General features: G+C 46.0%; 1 protein-coding gene across 2 annotated transcripts in view; it reads right to left on the bottom strand.

Annotated features, from left to right (window-relative positions):
• Positions 1–20,557, bottom strand: part of LOC129700189 (E3 ubiquitin-protein ligase pellino homolog 2) — a 106,374-nt gene that overhangs the window by 42,236 nt on the left and 43,581 nt on the right. For both annotated transcript variants that reach the window (XM_055640463.1, XM_055640464.1), the window contains exon 2: positions 1,785–2,068. In XM_055640463.1, coding sequence (XP_055496438.1) covers positions 1,785–1,861 — 77 coding nt within the window. In that variant the 5' untranslated portion in view covers positions 1,862–2,068. The remainder of the gene's footprint in view (positions 1–1,784; positions 2,069–20,557) is intronic.

Here is a 20,557-nt window from a genome sequence, read left to right as displayed (position 1 = left end):
TTTTGCCTGATTTTTAAGCACATACTGCAATGTTGATGGAGGGGTTGAGAGGAGGGGGTTGGGCGTAGGGGTGGGGTTTGGGCAGAGAAGAAGGGGGGAGGGCTAGGGGGGAAAGGGGCGGAATGGTGGGGAGGGTCAAGTGCGAGGGGGAGGGGATGAGCGGCGAAAAGCAGGAGGGCAGCAGCGGTGAGGGAGGGCGAGGGGTGGAAGGGAGGGAGATCGGAGGCGGTGAGCCATGGGGAGGGGAATGAGCCGTGGGGAGGGGAGGGGGGTGAGCCGTGGGGAGGGGAAGGGGGTGAGCCGTGGGGAGGGGAGGGGGGTGAGCCGTGGGGAGGGGGGTGAGCTGTGGGGGGGGGGTGAGCTGTGGGGAGGGGAGGGAGGGGAAGGGGGTAAGCTGTGGCGAGGGGGGTGAGCTGTGGGGGGGAGGGGAGGGTGAGCTGTGGGGAGGGGAGGGTGAACTGGGGGGAGGGGAGGGTGAGCTGTGGGGGGGGGGTGAGCTGTGGGATGGGGTGGGGATGGGGGGGGCGAGTTGGGGGGGGGGTGAGCTGTGGGGGGGGGTGAGCTGTGTGGGGGGGGGTGAGCTGTGGGGGGGGGGGGGTGAGCTGTGTGGTGGGGGGGGGTGAGCTGTGTGGAGGGGGGTGAGCTGTGTGGAGGGGGGTGAGCTGTGTGGAGGGGGGTGAACTGTATGGAGGGGGGTGAGCTGTGGGAGGGGGGGGTGAGCTGTGGGAGGGGGGGGGGTGAGCTGTGGGGGGGGGTGAGCTGCTGTGTGGAGGGGGGGTGAGCTGTGTGGAGGGGGGGTGAGCTGTGTGTGGAGGGGGGGTGAGCTGTGTGGTGGGGGGGGGTGAGCTGTGTGGAGGGGGGTGGTGAGCTGGGGGGGGGTGGGGGGGGGGGGGGGGGGAGCTGGGGGGGAGTGGGGTGAGCTGTGGGGGGGGAGGGGGGTGAGCTGGGGGGGGGGGGGGGGGGGGGGTGAGCTGTGGGGGGGAGGGGGGTGAGCTGTGGGGGGGGGGGGGGGGGGTGAGCTGTGGGGGGGGAGGGGGGGGGTGAGCTGTGGGGGGGGAGGGAGGGTGAGCTGTGGGGGGGAGGGGGGTGAGCTGTGGGGGGGGAGGGGGTGAGCTGTGGGGGGGAGGGGGGGGGTGAGCTGTGGGGGAGAGGGGGTGAGCTGTGGGGGGAGGGGGGTGAGCTGTGGGGGGGGGGGGGGGGGGGGGGGGGAGTGAGCTGTGGGGGGGAGGGGGGGGGGGTGAGCTGTGTGGGGGGGGGGTGAGCTGTGCGATGGGGGGGGGGGGCTGTGAGGGGGGGGGGGGGGGGGGGGGGGGAGCTGTTTTTGTGTGGGGGGGAGGGGGGGGGTGGTGGGGGGGGGTGAGCTGTGGGGGGGGGGGGTGAGCTGGGGGGGGGGGGGGGTGAGGCTGTGGGAGCTGTGGGGGGGGGTGAGCTGTGGGGTGGGGTGAGCTGTGGGGGTGAGCTGTGGGGGGGAGCTGTGGGGGGAGGGGTGGGTGGGGGGGGGGGGAGGGGGGGGGAGGGGTGAGGGGGGGGGAGGGGGGGGTGAGCTATGGGGGGGAAGGGGGGGTGAGCTGTGGGGGGGAGGGGGGTGAGCTGTGGGGGGGGGGGGGGGGGGTGAGCTGTGGGGGGGGTTAGCTGTGGGGGGGGGGGGGGGCTGTGGGGAGGGGGTGAGCGGAGAAGACGAGTCACCACCGGATGAGTGCAGACAGGCGGGGAGGTCAGAGCCTAATAAGATGCGAGATGCACCCGGTAAAGAGGCGTAACCCGGTACCCTGCCCAACGCTCACCCCAGCACGATGAGTTCTCCGTACTTGACGGGATCCTTGGTGGGAGCGCTCTGATCCTCCGGTGTTGAGGAGAACATGAGTGGCGCTCGACGCTGTTGCCCGGGCTCACTGCTTCCCGCCACCCGCCGCCGTCTGCACCATGAGTTTGGTGTACGTCGGCTGCTTCGCTGTGGAGTTTTCGTTGTTGTTGGTGTTGCACTCGCACGACTTTTCCACGCTTTCTGCGGGGGAGGGAGGTTCGGGATCCACACGCAACTCGTCGGTGCCTGGCGGCCGAGCGTCTCCTGCATCGAGGAGGAAACAAACCGTCAAACGTCAGGCCAGTCAGCTGGGCGCGCGGCAGGGGGCGGGGCGGGCACAGGAGGGGCGGGGCTGCGTAAGAGAAGGGCGGGGGCGAGGGGAGGGCGGAGTTGAGGTAAGGGAGGGGGGCGGGGTCAGGCAGGGGGCGGAGTTGAGGTAAGGCAGGGGGCGGGGTCAGGCAGGGGGCGGAGTTGATGTAAGGCAGGGGGCGGGGTCAGGCAGGGGGCGGAGAGTGTGATGTAAGGCAGGGGGCGGGGTCAGGCAGGGGGCGGGCCAAACCCTACCAACTTCTGCAGTGTCCGCTCACGAGGCGCCGGACACACAAATACTCTATTACATCGCCCTTTAGCTGAATAACAGCCAACTAAATGGTTTAATTACAACTAGCTTTGTCGGAACTCATAATCAGAAGAGATGGGGAAATTAATAGCGTGCGATCTATTCTGTCTGCTTCAGTCCCCCCATCTTTCCCGCGTCCCAGCCCATGGGTGTTTATGTAAACACAACCAAAGATCCTATAGCAGAGCACAACAGACTATCTTTGAACACAACAGACTGGACCGCAGCGAACAGCGTGTGCGCCTGGTTGTAGCGGGCCGCGATTGGTGAGGCAGCGGCAGGGAGTCATTAACGTCGACTTCACGTGCTCATGCGACCCCGGGCGCTGGTCAGCGGGAGGCCGCGGACCCGGGCGCTGGTCAGCGGGAGGCCGCGGACCCGGGCGCTGGTCAGCGCGGAGGCCGCGGGCGCTGGTCAGCGGGAGGCCGCGGACCCGGGCGCTGGTCAGCGGGAGGCCGCGGGCCGTCGGGGACTCACAAAAGCGGCGGCAGCTGTCCTCCCCTACCGCCGCAGCAGATGTCGAAGCCTTCCTCACGCCGCCCGCTGCTGTCGCCGGGGGTTAAAAGGAGCAGTGATTTATAAGTTCTTGGTGAAGACGACGGCACCAACGTCCCGGAGCCGTGTTGACACTGCAAGACCCAGAGAGAACAAGGGATGGGCTGTTTGCAAGTCTGTACTCCCCCAACAAGGCATATCAGTGAAGCCAGAGAAAGCACAATGTACCAGCTGTGGCACCGAAACTCCATTCACCCTCATTTAATTTTAACATTAGGGGGATTTGGGACTTGTTGAAAGCATCCTCCACACACAATGCAAATTAATAGCTTTGGAACGATTGCACAAATGATACGGTACTAAATCTTCTCAGGCATCATCATTTCAAAAGGATTCGTAAAATACCAACATTAACCACGCATTGAAATATAACAGCGACTAAAAGAAGCCCCATTAACGTTAAACAATGTACACATTTTATATTCCAAGGTCCAAACCGCACACACAAATCTGCTCACAAACCAACGCTAGAACTTTAAGTGCTCCGCTGCCTATCATCAAATGATCCTATTAACGCAAAGCGTTTTGAAGGCGAATTTCAAAGAAATTCATCACACTACAAAGACGTAACGCCAGGCATTAAATACACGATCTTGCAATCTCTGCCAAATGCAGACTTTCTTTTAAACTGTGATGCCAACATTGAAATGAGTAAAAGAGAAAGTTTGTTTTGTGCTCAAGAAAATTTAGTATTGATGATTAAGCGACATTAAAAGCTATTGGATTTCAAAGGAGGGAGGAAATATCGAAGGAAATGAAGGTTTTGGCATTAAACCCTGACGGTTTCTGGAATAATTATTGCCAGAGACCCGGTTTTAATCTTGACCTCGGGAGCTGTCTGCATGGAGTTTGCACATGTCCCTGTGACCGTGTGGGTTTCCTCTGGGTGTTCCAGTTTCCTCCCACATCCCAGAGATGTGCAGGTTATTTCGGTTAATTGGCACTAGTATGTAGGAAATGAATAAGACAGTGGCATAACAGAGCTTGTATAAACTTGTGATCAATGGTCATCGTGGACTCAATGGACCGACAGACCTGTTTCCATGCTGTATCTTTCACTCAATATAGGAAGATAAAGCAATCCTGCAACCAGCTCTCAGTTCCATGTTTGCTGAAGTAGAGGTGCTGCAGGGGGTGGAAGAGGAACTCCATGCCATTTGGTACTATCAGCAGCAGCCATGGAACTGCTTCCAATTTTTAATCCACATTGGCAGACATGGCTTCTAATGCCATCTGTATAGTTTGCCAATGTGGCTCAAGAATTAAGATGGCATAAGAAGGCATAAGAACACCATAACGTGCTTTGAGACAATTGCTCGCCCTTTCTCATGGTGTTAACCTGTAACGGGGGGCAAAACACTTTTCCTTATCAACAGTGCTTCATCTCAGCTACCGACTGGTAGATTGGTATCATGGGTTGAATGAATTTTGTTATTTCTGAAAAGTCGTTATTAAGTGAATAACTGCATACTAATTTGGTTCCTTATTCCTTCTACCAAGGTCTGAGGAAGGGTCTCGACCCAAAATGTTACCTATTCCTTTTCTCTAGTGATGCCGCCTGACCCACTAAGTTACTCCAGCACTTTGTGTCTACCTTTGGCAACACCTAATCTCCGTAGAAGGAATAAGGAACCAAATTACACACACACACACACATATATAGATGCATAGAAACATAGAAATTAGGTGCAGGAGTAGGCCATTCGGCCCTTCGAGCCTGCACCGCCATTCAATATGATCATGGCTGATCATCCAACTCAGTATCCCGTACCTGCCTTCTCTCCATACCTCCTGATCCCCTTAGCCACAAGGGCCACATACAGTGCCCTCCATAATGTTTGGGACAAAGACCAATCATTTATTTATTTGCCTCTGTACTCCACAATTTGAGATTTGTAATAGAAAAAAATATCACATGTGGTTAAAGTGCACATTATCAGATTTTAATAAAGGCCATTTTTATACATTTTGGTTTCACCATGTAGAAATTGCAGCAGTGTTTGAAAAGTGCTATTGCTGAAGTTTCAGTAGGTCCCCAAATCTCATAGCTGTAGAAGAAAGTTGTCCATACTCTCCACAGATGCTGCCTGCCAGGGCTGAGTTCCATCAGCACTTTGTGTTTTGAAAAAGAAAACACGTTAGCTTTATATTGCAGAATTAAAGGAGGCAGTCACAAAAGATTTAACCTCTGTCCTATATCAGGCAACTAGCATTATGTGTCTCCCCTAGTAATGTGAATAAAATAGTCTGGATCACGTTCACATATTAAGTCAGCCCCTGTCTGCTTATAACAGGATCACCTTTCACGGCCTGGTTTACCATTGTAAATATTGTGCTAACCAAGAATAGAATAAACTTTACCAATTATTTCAATGGTGTTATGCATCTTGCCAGATGACGAACAAGAGCATTATAACTAAACAAATGTTTCAGTAAGTCTAAAAATAATCATATGGCATTCTATTTATTAGATAAAGTGTAAACAATGCAGCAAATCATTTCCCCCATAACACTTTATCCTTCCTCAAATTCACTAGATAGTTAATGTTTCTTACCAAAAATAAAATTAATGACTTAATTGCAATCAGCTGTACTAACAAAACCAAACCTTGTTAAATTGCCTTCCACTTACACAGAACGTAAAATGGTGAAATTAATTACCCCATTTCCAAAGAAAAGCACACATGCTTCTCAACTGTTAGTTCAGCATTTCACAAAGGTGATAATTTTTCTACATACTCCATTAGGTTTTATATGCTTTGCGACTAAGCAAACATTAGGCAATATTGTTAAGGCTTTGTTAGCAGAGACTTTTATTTTGGAGCTCATTATAGGATTTTCAATGCCTTCATAAAATTAAATATGAAAAATGAAGGCAGAAGAACTTTACTGGACAGGATTACCGCTCTCCTACCATTATATATTACTTGATGTTTATAATGGTACAGTTAATCCAAAAACTGAAAATCTCAGTTTTGATTATTTTTCTTGTTTGCTTTCAAACTAATATAATTTCATAATTAAAAAGGCTAGACTTAAAGTGTGAATAAGGCAAACAAGACTGTAACAAGATCTGAAGTACAAGCCATGACTCAATGGATGAAATTGTAACTGGATGAAAATTTCTGCATTCATCCATAATACAGTAGGAATGAAACAGAAATCATAATTCTGGGCAAATAATTTTTTTAACCATTTTGAACGTGTTAGTATAGAAATAATTATTAAAGCTTCTCTTTCGCTGGAACCCAAAATGCACAGTGAATGTTTCATGGAATTTAGAACAGTACAACATAGGAACAGCCCCTATGGCCCACAATATTCATGCAGAATATGATGCCAAGTTAAACTAATCACTTCCTGCACATAATCTACAGTGCATTCCATAATGTTTGGGACAAAGTCCCATCATTTATTTATTTGCCTCTGTACTCCACAATTTGAGATATGTAATAGAAAAAAAATCACATGTGGTTAAAGTGCACGTTGTCAGATTTTCATAAAGGCCATTTTTATACATATTGGTTTCACCGTGATGAGCCGAAGATTAACCTATATCATAGTGATGGCAAGAGCAAAGTATTGAGGAGAGAAGGAACTGCCCAAGATCTAAAGCATACCACCTCATCCGTGAAACACGATGGTAGGGGTGTTATGGCCAGGGCATGTATGGTTGCTGAAGGTACTGGCTCACTTATTGTCATTGATGATACAACTGCTGATGGTAGTAGAATCATGAATTCTGAAGTGTATAGTCACACCATATCTGCTCAAGTTCAAACAAATGCCTCAAAACATTGGCCGGAGGTTCATTCTACAGCAAGACAATGATCCCAAACATACTGCTAAAGCAACAAAGGAGTTTTTCAAAGTTAAACAATGGTCAATTCTTGTGTGGCCAAGTCAATCACCCAATCTGAACCCAATTGAGCATGCCTTTTGTATGCTGAAGTGAAAACCGAAGGGGACTAGCCCCCAAAACAAGCATACACTAAAATGGCTGCAATACAGAGCATCACCAGAGAAGACACCCAGCAACTGTTGATGTCCATGAATTGCAGACTTCAAGCAGTCATTGCATGCAAAGGATTAATGCACGTAAGGCTGCTGGCCCTGACGGCATCCCCGGGCGCGTGCTCAGTGCCTGTGCTGCGCAGCTGACAGACGTCTGGACTGACATCTTCAACCTGTCACTTGCCCAAGCAGTTGTCCCCACTTGCCTTAAAGCCACCTCCATCGTGCCAGTGCCAAAACACTCCACTGCGGCAAGCCTCAACGACTTCCGCCCAGTTGCACTTACCCCCATCATCACCAAGTGCTTCGAGAGGCTGGTCCTGGCACACCTCAAAAGCTGCCTACCCCCCACACTGGATCCCTATCAGTTTGCCTACCGCAAGAACAGGAGTACGGAGGATGCCATCTCAACGGCACTTCACTCCGCCCTCTCCCACCTTGACAACAGAGACACTTATGTAAGAATGCTGTTCATCGATTACAGCTCAGCATTCAACACCATTATTCCATCAAAACTGATCACCAAACTCGGTAACCTGGGCATCGACCCCTCCCTCTGCAACTGGATACTGGACTTTCTAACCAACAGACCCCAGTCTGTGAGGTTAGACAAGCACACCTCTTCAACCCTCACCCTGAACACCCTCAGGGCTGTGTGCTGAGCCCCCTCCTCTACTCCCTCTTCACCTATGACTGCACACCTGTACATGGTACTAACACCATCATCAAGTATGCAGATGATACAACGGTGATTGGCCTCATCAGCAACAACGATGAGCTGGCCTACAGGGAGGAGGTCCAGCACTTAGCAGCATGGTGCGCTGACAACAACCTGGCCCTTAACTCCAAGAAGACCAAGGAGCTCATTGTAGACTTCAGGAAGTCCAGAGGCGGCACACACACCCCCATCCACATTAACGGGACGGAGGTGGAACGTGTTTCTAGCTTCAGGTTCCTGGGAGTCAACATCTCCGATGACCTCTCTTGGACCCACAATACCTCTACTCTGATCAAGAAGGCTCATCAGCGTCTCTTCTTCCTGAGGAGACTGAAGAAGGTCCATCTGTATCCTCAGATCCTGGTGAACTTCTACCGCTGCAGCATCGAGAGCATCCTTACCAACTGCATCACAGTATGGTATGGCAACTGCTCTGTCTCCGACCGGAAGGCATTGCAGAGGGTGGTGAAAATTGCCCAACGCATCACCGGTTCCACGCTCCCCTCCATTGAGTCTGTCCAAAGCAAGCGCTGTCTGCGGAGGGCGCTCAGCATCGCCAAGGACTGCTCTCACCCCAACCATGGACTGTTTACCCTCCTACCATCCAGGAGGCGCTACAGGTCTCTCCATTGCCGAACCAGCAGGTCGAGGAACAGCTTCTTTCTGGCCGCTGTCACTCTACTAAACAACGTACCTCGGTGACTGCCAATCACCCCCCCCCCCCCCGGACACTTATTATTATTTTTTTTATTCAAATCGTTTGCTATGTCGCTCTTCAAGGGAGATGCTAAATGCATTTCGTTGTCTCTGTACTGTACACTGACAATGACAATTAAAATTGAATCTGAATCTGAATCTGAATCTGATATGCAACAAAATACTAAACATGACTATTTTCATTTACATGCCATTGCTTGGTCCCAAACATTATGGTGCCCTGAAATGGAGGGACTACGTTTCAACACTGCTGTAATTTCTACATGGTGAAACCAAAATGTATAAAAATACCTTTTAATAAGGTCGGTTCTCTGTATACTTTCAAGAGAGAGCTAGATAGGGCTCTTAAAGATAGCGGAGTCAGGGGATATGGGGAGAAGGCAAGAATGGGGTACTGATCGGGGATGATCAACCATGATCACATTGAATGGCCAAGCTGGCTCGAAGGGCCGAATGGCCTACTCCTGCACCTATTGTCCATTGTCCAAATTCCGACAATGTGCACTTTAACCACATGTGATTTTTTTCTATTACAAATCTCAAATTCTGGAGTACAGAGGCAAATAAATAAATTATGTGTCTTTGTCCCAAACATTATGGAGGGTACTGTACATCCCTGCACATCCATGTGCCTAAAAGCCTCTTAAACGCCACAATTGTACCGCCTCCACCATAACCCCCGATAGCACTTTCCAGGTTAAAAAAAAAAACTTGCCCTGCGCATCTCCTTTAAACTTTACTCCTCTCGCCTTAAAGTTATGCTCTATAATCCTTGACATTTCTTCCCTGGGAAAAAGGTTCTGACAGTCTACTCTAACTATGCCTCATAATTTTATATACTTCATTCAGGTCTTCTCTCAGCCTCTGAAGTTCCAGAGAAAGCAATCCAAATTTGTCCAACCCCTTTTTATAAGTAATTCGTTCTGAATTCAATGATTAGTTCATTGGCGTTGTTGACATTGAGCAAGGGGTTGTTGTTGAGGCACCACTCAAGCTCTCTCCTGTACATTGACTCATCATGCCATCTGAGTTGACACTTCACATGGATTCACCTTCATAAATGATGGTCTGAAATCAACCTCAGAGACTATCACAGGGTTGTCAGAGGCTGCCAGGGCTCACGTAGGGGTGTAATTGTTCTCCTTTTTCTAGCGTGCATTAAAGGCATTGAGCTTATCTTAAGTGATGTGTCACTGCTACTTGGTTTGCCTTGTGGGAAGTGATAGCGTGCAGCCTTGTCACAGCTGCCGAGCATCCATTTGTGACTCTACCTTAGTCCCGAATGGTCTCTTAACATTCAGGATGGTCCTCAGCAAATCGTACTTGTATGACTCTGGATCACTGGTCCTAAATGCTCTAGCCTTCAGGAGATTAGGCATTTCAGGTCAAGAATTACTCTAGCACTTTGTGTCCTTTTTTTGTAAAACAGTTCCTTGTGTCTAAAAGATATTTGACGTCAAGTTGTTCTGCTCTACCTTCCTTTCTAGTGGAGAGTTCCAGAGAACAAGTTTCAATAGAAGTAACATATCACCACCCTGTCAAAGAAATATATCTTGAACAAAAACAGCATTGGGGAACATTTTGTAAAAAGCATCAACATTATTTACCCTCCTAAAAGTAAATGACTTTCATGTTCCCTGCCTGTCCGGGAATTCATTAACACATTGCTCATGGGATGACCTGGGGCAGTGGAACTCATTAATTTATGGAAGTCTTGCTATGATTTACTTTCTAGCCGGCCTCATCACTGACAGTCAGCCCTACTTTGATATACCTTTTCCATCTCTGCTTAGCTATGGTATGTTCCTGGATTTTCCGTTTCCAAAACATGCCAAAGAATCATGATATACACGATAAACATGACATTCTGTGATGTTTCAACTGTCAGGTTGCCGGCAATCGCCTGAAAAACTGGCAACTGGAACAATGACTGTCAGAGTGGAACGCACACACACACAATCACATCGCTTCTTTCACCAGCCCATTATGCAAGCGGGGGTCAGGGCAAGCGGGGGGATCAATGTCCAAAAAAATTCACACGGTGCAAAGCCAAGGTGATACAGCCACATACCGCGATTAACAGGAAGGTTGGCGCTGTAATTAAGGCGGCTAGCACAGTGTAAGTCTTTTAAAAGTGGGGAGGGAGGGGGGAGGGGGGCGGGGAAGAAAGAGTGGAGACAACTTTTAATAAGCCAGAGATACACGGCTATGAAGCTCGGTGGACATTTAACATTGAAGGTCGGTTATGCTTGATTCTGAAAACTACTGCTTACCTTTCTTTTCCCCACTGAGCCAATGAAATTCACCGGTCAGCACCAGCTACAACCTACGAGAACCTTCGACCTCCTGGCAACCTACTTGGACCTCCTGGTGACCCACCTACAGCACGAGAATTCTCACTAATCTCCTTGGCGGCTTCATTCTAGTCGCCGCTAATTTTTCAACATGTTGAAACATTTGCGGTGACCATAATGAGGCCGTGACTAGTTCAGAGAATGCGGGAACTCTTTGTGGCCATGAAGGCGACTCCCCGGCAACTACCCGCGAAGATGTGGCGACCATGTTGCGACTGCATAGTCTCCTGCAGTCGCCTAAAAGGGAGAGGCCCAATAGGTTGTTTATGTTCTCCTCTGTTTCTTGAAGTTTTTAAAATACTACATTGAGAGCACAACATTTTCTATTCTCATTTCTCTGGTGTTGTTACTGACTAGGTTACAGTATTATGACATCATACTGTAACCTAGATGTTTTCCACTGACACAGGTCTGAGAGATGATGTTTCCAAGTCACCTTACATTTTTTCGGTCAGATTAACAATAGAAACAGGACCAGCAGGTAAATGGAAATAAACTAGTCTTTTGCTCTGTATTAATCAAATGACACTGTAGGCTCAGAATGCTACTCCTGCTTTCTTTATTCCACATAAAGTAATTACCAGCAGCACATATAGAAAACTCAAGTCAAGTCAAGAGTGTTTAATTATCACATGTATTGAATAATGAAATCATTACATGCTGCAGCCTAACAGGCCCATTAACGAATCAACACACAAATAAATACACAATAATCAGTAATATAATAAATTAATAATTAGTAACGCTAGGTGACCAGAGAATAATTCTTCTTAGCGATGATAGTTGTGAGATGAGAGTATGACCAGGATGGCGTGGGTCTTTGATGATATTAGCTACCTTTTTGTGGCAGCGTCGCCTGTAGATCCCTTTGAGAGTTGAGGTAAGTATTTGTGTTTTACCGGGCAATTTCTAGCACACTCTGTAGACTCCCTCATTCCTGGACAATCAAATTACCAAACCAGGCCCTGCTGTAACTAGTCAGTATGCTTGCTGCCATATGTCTGTAGAAATTCTTCACAGTTTTCAGCGACATACCAAATTTCCTCAATCTTCTAAGGAAGTTAGGAGGCATTGATGAGCTTTCTTTGTGATTGCATCAATGTGATATATTTGCAATAACACCAGTGTTTAATGATGCAGAATAATATTATTCACTTCATCTCCCAAGCAATCTTCATATGTAGGCCAGAAAATATTTCAACAACTTTTTTGAAAGAAGGAAAATTAAATGAGCTTTTCCAGCATGTACTTGTATCTTGGAATTAACCAATAACATGCAACTTATCTTGTTCCCAAGAGATAAGCAATAAAGAGAATGCATGTAAAGAAAGTGAAGAGGAATGTGTTCCAAATGTGTGAAGAATGTGTACCAAATCTACCTATATACTAAAAGTCTCATCTTGTGTGCGTGTGTGTGTGTGTATGTTTTGTATCTTCCTCAAAAAGCTATGTGCTAGCGCTTAAATTTTTACATATTCTAACTCACATTTTTCTCCTCCATGCTGTACTCAGGTTCACTTAAGATTTCATCCTATATTTCAACTTATTCATGATTATTTTTAAAAAAAGCCCAAAAAGTTTTAAAAAAAGCCAAAAACCTCTTCTCACAGAGCCTATTTCCAGCAGCTTCAAGTGATGATGTCACAATGCCATCTCAGACGTCCAATCACAATGGATCTCATTTACAAATGACATCACAATGGGACATTGCCAATGGTAACCACAGCTTCTCACAGAGCCTTTTTTAGCAGCTTCCAGTGATGATGTCACAATGCCACTCACAATGCACCAATCACAATGGGCTCTCAAGCTGCCAAGTGTCACAATGACATCATAATGGGATGTTGCCAACGGTAACCACAGCTTCTCACAGAGAGCCTTTTTTCCAGCAGCTTCCAGTGATGATGTCACTCACAGTGCACCAACCACAATGGGCTCTCAACAGGCATGATATTCACCTCCACTGATACACTTCAATACAAAGTTGCAAGACAGGAACACACTGAATGTTTCACCTCAATGAGATATCACAGCAAGTGCTTCAACAGGAGGGGAGGGCAAATTGGTATTGCAATTGGAATAGCTGCAGCAGGCAGGGGAAGTGCAATTGAATTTTTTTTTTAAGTCCACTGCTGAGGGAGGCAGGGGAGTGCTGGAATCTTACATTCGGGAACGGGTTCAGTTGGGGGACCACGCCTCCCGTGGGGGCTACGGGTTAGTGGTGCAATATTGCGTTGGGGAACGGGGTTGCGTTGGTGGACCAGGTCTCACGTGTGACAGGGACCCAACGTCTAGTGTTTATTAAATTGCAACTTCAGAGAAAATACAATGTAAAATTATTATGATCAAGCTACAAATTTATAAAGTCCATTAAAGAAATGTATTATGTTGGTTGTAAAAATGAATGTAGAGTCACACAACACAGAAATTGGCCCTTCAGCCTAATTCTTTTTTTTTTTAATTTATTTTACTGACATGTCAGTAATCCACATCTTCACTGTGGGAACTGTTGTCTTTTTCCAGAAACTGAGTACGAGTTTTTCGCAGTTATTAGGCCGCAGTCAAGGAAGCATCTTTGAAATAGCGTTAACTTAGAACTGGCTTCAGCCTAATTCATCCATGTCAAGCAAGATGCCACATCCAAGCTAGTCCTGCACCAGGCCTGTATCCCTCTAAATCATTCCTATACATGTATCTTTTAAATGTTGTTATTGTGCTTACCTTAACTATTTCCACTGGTAGCTCATTACATTTACCCACAGCCCTTTGTGTGAAAAGGTTGCCCTTCAGGTTCCCGTTAAATTTTCCCCCTCCCGCATTAAACCTATGCCCTCTTGTTCATGATTCCCCTATCTTGGTCAAAAAGACTGTGCATCCATCCTATCTATCCCCCTCATGGTTTTATAAACCTCTATAAAATCACCCCAAGTAATAAAGACCGAGCCTGTCCAACCTCTGCCTGTAGCTCAGCCACTTGAGTCCTGGTAACTTTGTCGTAAACTTTTCTGCTCCCTTTGTACTACGGAATGGGGTCAGAAAATACTATAAAGTAGTAGCAGGGTAACAATTTACAAATACTCCAGAGAATCATTTTGCAAGAGATAATTTAAAAGAAAGGTTTTAGCATTATAATCATTGGCTTCTGTGATATTGGACGGCACGGTGGCGCAATGGCACAGCAGTAGAGTTGGTACCTTACCACGCCAGAAATCCCGGCTTGGATCCTGACTACAGGCGCTGTCTGTACGGAGTTTGTGCGTTCTCCTCGTGACCTGCGTGGGTTTTCTCCAGGTGCTCCCACAGTCCAAAAATGTACTAGTTTGCAGGCTAATTGGCTTGGTAAAGTTGTTTACTGTCCACAGTGTGTTTTGGATAATGCTAGTGTACGGGGATCGCTGGTCAGCGCGGACTCGCTGGGCTGAAAGTGTGTAGGAAAGAACTGCAGATGCTGGTTTAAATCGAAGGTAGACACAAAATGCTGGAGTAACTCAGCGGGGCAGGCAGCATCTCTGGAGAGAAGGAATGGGTTTCGAGTCGAGACCTTCTTTCAGTGGGCCAAAAGGCTTGTTTCCACGCTGTATCTCTGAACTAAACTAAAGCTAAACATTAATGTCTATCTGAAGACTTTGGACAAATTATTGCCACATTTTTAAGTCGGCAGGCAGACGAAAACCTGTAATTTTTTTTCTTAGGAGGATTTCTGCTGTTACAACCTCAGCAACCTAAAGACTATTGTTCAACAAAGAGTTCACCCTAAACATTTTAAATCAGCATTAGTATTCAAAAGCTCCAAAACAAGGATCTTTTTGTAAATTCATGTGGCAATACAAGTTATTCAAAGACATTTCATACACTCTGTGAATACGTGCAGATATTTGTGAAAACCACACAATTGACTATGGGAAAAAGAAGGCAATCATAGCTTTAAGGGCCTGTCCCACTTGGTGATTTTTTTCGGCGACATATCTATCAGTGTTGCCAAAAGAATTTGAACATTTCAAAATCCAGCGGTGACAAAAAAAATGTTGCGACACTTAAAAAAACATCACGCGTCATGTCATCACGCCGCAAATGTTTCGGTGACCTGATACGTCAGTCAATGATACCGACAGTCACCAAAAAAACTCGCCAAGTGGGACAGACCCTTTAGTGTTTAAAAAGTAGGTTGATTATTTAAATGATTGAATGATACAGCATAGAAATAGGCCCTTCGGTAAACCAAGTTCATGCTGACCATTGATCACCTAATTACGCTAGTTCTATGCTATTCCCACCTTCCATCCACACCCTACACACGAGTCAATTTTACAGGAGCCAATTAACCTTCAACCAACACGTCTTTGGGATGTGGGAGGAGATCAGTTCAGTTCAGTTTTATTTGTCATATGTAGGTTAACACAGGGTCAACGTTACAATGAAATGTTTTTGGACAAGACAACGGGGATCCAGAGGAAACCCACATGGTCACATGGAGATCGTTGCATGTCCAAACGTGCAAACACACAGCACCCAAGGTCGGGATCGAACCCAGGTTTCTCGTGTGGTAAGGCAGCAGGTCTACCAGCTGCAACACTGTGACAACAGAGAGTAGCCTACTTAAACAGGAACCATTTCACAACCATCAGGCTCTTGAACACAACATAACAGTAACCTCAGCAACTATGTTTTATACGGACCGTGTCTTTGGTTGCATTATGGATTTTGTTTTTTGCACTTTAATGGTTACTTAGCATTACGGTTATTAATTTATTGTATTTTTGTGTATTATATGTTTTTTGTGTTATTGGGTTTATAGAAACATAGAAAATTGGTGCAGGAGTAGGCCATTCGGCCCTTTGAGCCTGCACTGCCGTTCAATATGATCATGGCTGATCATCCAACTCAGTAATCCATCCCTGCCTTCTCTCCATATCCCCCGATCCCTTTAGCCACAAGGGCCACATCTAACTCCCTCTTAAATATAGCCAATGAACTGGCCTCAACTACCTTCTGTGGCAGAGAATTCCACAGATTCATCACTCTCTGTGTAAAAAATGATTTCCTCATCTCGGTCCTAAAAGACTTCCCTCTTATCCTTAAACTGTGACCCCTAGTTCTGGACTTCCCCAACATCGGGAATAATCTTCCTGCATCTAGCCTGTCCAACCCCTTAAGAATTTTGTAAGTTTCTATAAGATCCCCCCTCAATCTTCTAAATTCTAGCATGTACAAGCCGAGTCTATCCAGTCTTTCTTCATATGAAAGTCCTGCCATCCCAGGAATCAGGAATAGGCCTCTAAAGGTGCAGGAAGTAAGAATTTCATTTTACAAATTTTCATTTGTCGGTTCATATGACAATTAAACCCTCTTGACTTAGACTCTTCAAATGGAATATAACCCAGGACTGAAGATGATTGGATGAGATCAAAACAAGAAAGTAATTAACATATCCAAAAAAAATTATATTTTTACAGTGACATATTCTAATTCTCAGAAGTGTTCCAAAATACTTCATAAACAATTAATTATTTACATTATTACTGAGGCAGCCAATTTTGCACAAATTAGTCCATGAAACGACAATTAAATGAAAATCAGTTAGTGCTGTTTTTTTTGGAATCTATCCCAGAATCCCGAGGGAGGCAAATGAGGAGATTGCTGTAGTCGTGACAGAGATTTTTGCATTCTTTTTAGTTATAGGCAAAGTCCCAGTTGACTGGAGAAAAGCCTGTTGTTCTTTTGTTAAAGAGGAGCAACAGGGACAAACCAGCTAATTATAAGTCAATAAGCCTTACATTAGTGACAGGGAAAGTTATTGAAGTAGATTCTTTGGGCAGCATTTACTCACATTTGGCAAAGCATGAACCTGTTTGGGAATGTCTCCCACGTTATGCTGGAGAGGTCCTATCATTTAATTGTTTTTTGAGGAAGGGATGAAGGTGATTGATGAGGGTAGGGCAATAGATGGCATCTGCATGGTCTTTAATAAAGATTTGACAAGATCACTCATGATAAGCTGGTCCAGAAGATTTAGTTAGATGGTATCCATGGTGAGTTGGTAGATTGGATACAAAAGTGGATTGGTCATAGATGACAGAGGGTAGTGGTGGAGGACAGTTTCTCCGACTGAAGGTCTACAACTAGTGGTGTTCGATGAGGATCAGTGCTTGGGCTGATATGTATACCTGGATGAAAATGTTAGTGGTCTTATTAGTAAATATGCAAACATCAAAATTGGTGGAGTTGTTGAAAGTGAGGATGGTTGCGAAATGATACAGCAGGATATAGATCAGTTGGATATTTGGGCAGAGAAATAAATGGTGGATGAAGTTTAATCCGGACAAGTATGAGGGGTTGGGAGGTCAAATGTAAGAGAAAAGTATATAATTAATGGCAGGACCCTCAGCAAAATTGATATACAGAGGGATCTTGGGGTGGAAGTCCATAGCTCCCTGAAAGTGACAACACAAGTAGATAGGGCAGTAAAAAATACCTGTGGCATCCTTGCTTTCAATAGTTGGGCTATTGAGTATAAAAGTCAGAAAGTCAAGCAGCAGTTTTATAAAACCTTAGTAGGCCCACATTTGGAGTATTGCATGCAGTTTTACTTGCTTGTTACATGAAGAATGTGGGAGCTATGGAAAGGGTTGAAAGGAAATTTACCATGATGTTGACTAGATTAGAGGGTAATAGCTGCAACGAGAAGTTGGACAACTTGGAGTCTTTGTTGTGGAGACTCTTAGGCTGTCAGCTAATCTGATGGAAGTATATCAAATTATGAGGGACATAGATAGGGTAGTCAGAGTCTTTATCCCAGGGTAGAAATATCTAATAATCATTGGCATAGCAATCCTGCAATTGTTTTCATTTCTTTACATGTAGTCCCCATGTAAGGAGTCCCTCATTCTCCGTTGCAGACAACAGCGAGTTGATCAAGTTTTCTTGGATGAAGACCTAATTTATCACCAATATCTTCCAAATCCCGAGACAATAAATAAAACAAAATGAATGTTTGTTTCAGTTGCACATAACAGACATCCACGGTTTTGTACATACTTTCTTTAACTGTTCTTTCACCAATTAACTCTCAAATTTCTATGTTTTTCGTCTGGTTACAATAGCAAGTCTGTTGTCAAACTCAAATACTCAGCGGGTTAGGTAGCATTTGTGGGAGGCAGAGCGATGGTTGACATTTCAAGTATGTGCCCTAATTTTATTCATTCGCACCAAGAACTGCAAACTGTGATAGACAACTGGTCTCATCATGCATCATTACATCTGGCGATGACAAGACTAATTTGAAATCCAGCACAGCTGATTCCCCATAGCCAGCACCTGAACAATCAAATTGAAACAGTACTATTCCTCCACAATTAAACATCCATTAATCTGTACGTCCCCCAAACCTTTAAACTTCAAAACCAATTGCAAACCAATTGGGCAGCACGATGGCGCAGTGGTAGTTGCTGCCTTACAGCGCCAGAGACTACGGTTCAATCCCGACTAAGGGTGCTGTCTGTATGGAGTTTTTACGTTCTCCCCGTGACCTGCGAGGTTTTTCTCCGGTTTCCTCACACATTCCAAAGACATACAGGTTTGTAGGTTAATTGGCTTGGTATAATTGTAAATTGTTATGCTAGTCTCATCCACTCCCTACTCATTAACAGAGGCCAATTAACCTGCAAACCCGCGCATCTATGTAGGGGGAAACCAGCGGGAACACATCCATTGCTATACTACTCTTACAGCGTGCAGTCATAGACCTGTACAGTGTAAGAAATGTGTATGATATTTTCTGTATTCACTCACACTGTCTCCATTGATCCAGACTCCTACGATGGATACAGTATCTACCACACATACCCTGAGCAGCACAATGACGTGCCATAGGACATGTTTGGCCTTTTAAGGTTGGATCACAGAGCCACGCCTCTTTAGTGAAGAGTTAAGGGCCTGGCCCACTTGGGCGACAGCCTAAAAAGGTTGTTGCGTCGTGATCGGGTCGTGACGTCTGGTGACGCATGCAGTAACGTGCGGTACTTCCCTGTCGCCCCAGAATTTCAGAACGTTCAAAATCCTGGGGCAACTTTTGGGTGTCTCATCATGTCGTGCGCCCTGTCACACGCTGAAGTATACTGTCCTGTGGGTGACGCCCGGTTAGAATTGGGGTTAGGGACCACAGATCGTCTGTAAAATATTCTTCCTTCAATGCATAGATTTTAAACATTAATACATTAAAATGAATACAATAAAATCAATTGTGCAAATGAAAAGATGTCAGAGTCGTTCAGTTTTATTTATAGATGTATTGGTCCGCTTCCAGATCCGATCACCGTCTCTATAACTTTTCACAGGGATGGATTCAGTGAGTGTAGACTGAACTCCCCTCTCCCCGCCTCCCACCCCCATCCCTCCGTCTCCACTCCCCGCTACCCTCCTCCCCTCTCTATTCCCCCCTCCACCCTTCTTCCCTTCCCCACCCCTCCCCCCCCCCCCCCCCCCCCCCCCCCCCATTTGTGGACCCAGCCTGTGACAGCTAGATCCCACTAATAGTACTGCACAAAGGCCACATCATCTGTTTTACTAACATTGACTATCAGATAAATACAGACTTTGGGAACAACACCCCCCCCCCACCTCCCCCCCCCCCCCTCCCCCCCCCCAAGAATTATCTTACACACAGGCCCCTTCAAGAATGGCAGTGTAACATTTCAAAACATTGTTAATTCTGCACACTCGGTGCCCAGGACAGGTTTTCCACACTACTGGATGCTATTCCAAACAAGGAAGCAAGAGGTACAGAAGTCTGAAAGCGCATACCTCCAGAATGTTTCTTCCCAACTGTTATCAGGCAACTGAACAGTCCACTCATCAGCTAGAGTGCAGTCCTGACTTCCCATCTACCTCATTGGAGACCTTTGAACTATGTTTAATCGGACTTTATCTTGCATTACATGTTCTACCCTTCATCCTTTATCTGCACTGTGAACAGTTTTACTGTATTAATGTATAGTCTTTTCTCTGACTAGATAGCACACAAACAAAAGCTTTTCACTGTACCTCGGTACACACAATAATGAATTAATAATAAACTAAACTAAACTAACCACAGGAAACGGAGCCACAGGGAGTTTTATTAGAGCATGAGAAACAGGACCTGGTCAGATTGAAGCAAGTATGGGAAACATGGCCTCATAGTGTTTAAAGCAGTATGGAAACGGAACCACGAGAGTCTAAAGGGAGAGTGGGAAATAGCACAGAGTGAGCAGATGCCAAACTGTTAGGATTTCTGAATAATCGGATAACGGTTTGCCATTAGCTTTACTGCACGGCTTATTTATGTTAAATTTAGCTTTCCAAACCACTCATGAAATGAAGCAACAAAGTAAAAGGTCACCTAAATAGAAATACAAAAACACCAATACTCAGAATGAGTGTCACTGGGATTCCTCCGATCTAGAAAGCATTGATGAATCTTTGATGTTAGTGAAAATACGTAACATAATTTGCTGAGGTACAGTTTATAGGATTGCAGAACATTTTTGATAAAATTCCTGAATTAAATAATTTAAGAAAGTTGCAGAAATCTAGAGAGGACATTTGTGAAACTACATGAATATATTCATATGGAAGCTTGTATTGTATTGTTAATAGGCCTGCCAAATTGCAGCAATTAATCATTTCATCATTCCATTGATTGGCCGCCAAATAATCGGCCCTAAAAAATTGACAGATAGTTAAACAAAAAAATCGGAATTCCGATTTAAATCTGATATAAGGTACATAGGGGTGGGTAT

This window comes from Leucoraja erinacea, chromosome 9, assembly GCF_028641065.1.
Source record: "Leucoraja erinacea ecotype New England chromosome 9, Leri_hhj_1, whole genome shotgun sequence".
Taxonomy (NCBI): domain Eukaryota; kingdom Metazoa; phylum Chordata; class Chondrichthyes; order Rajiformes; family Rajidae; genus Leucoraja; species Leucoraja erinaceus.
Note: the sequence above shows the minus strand (reverse complement) of the source record. Positions and strands in the feature narration are given on the sequence as shown.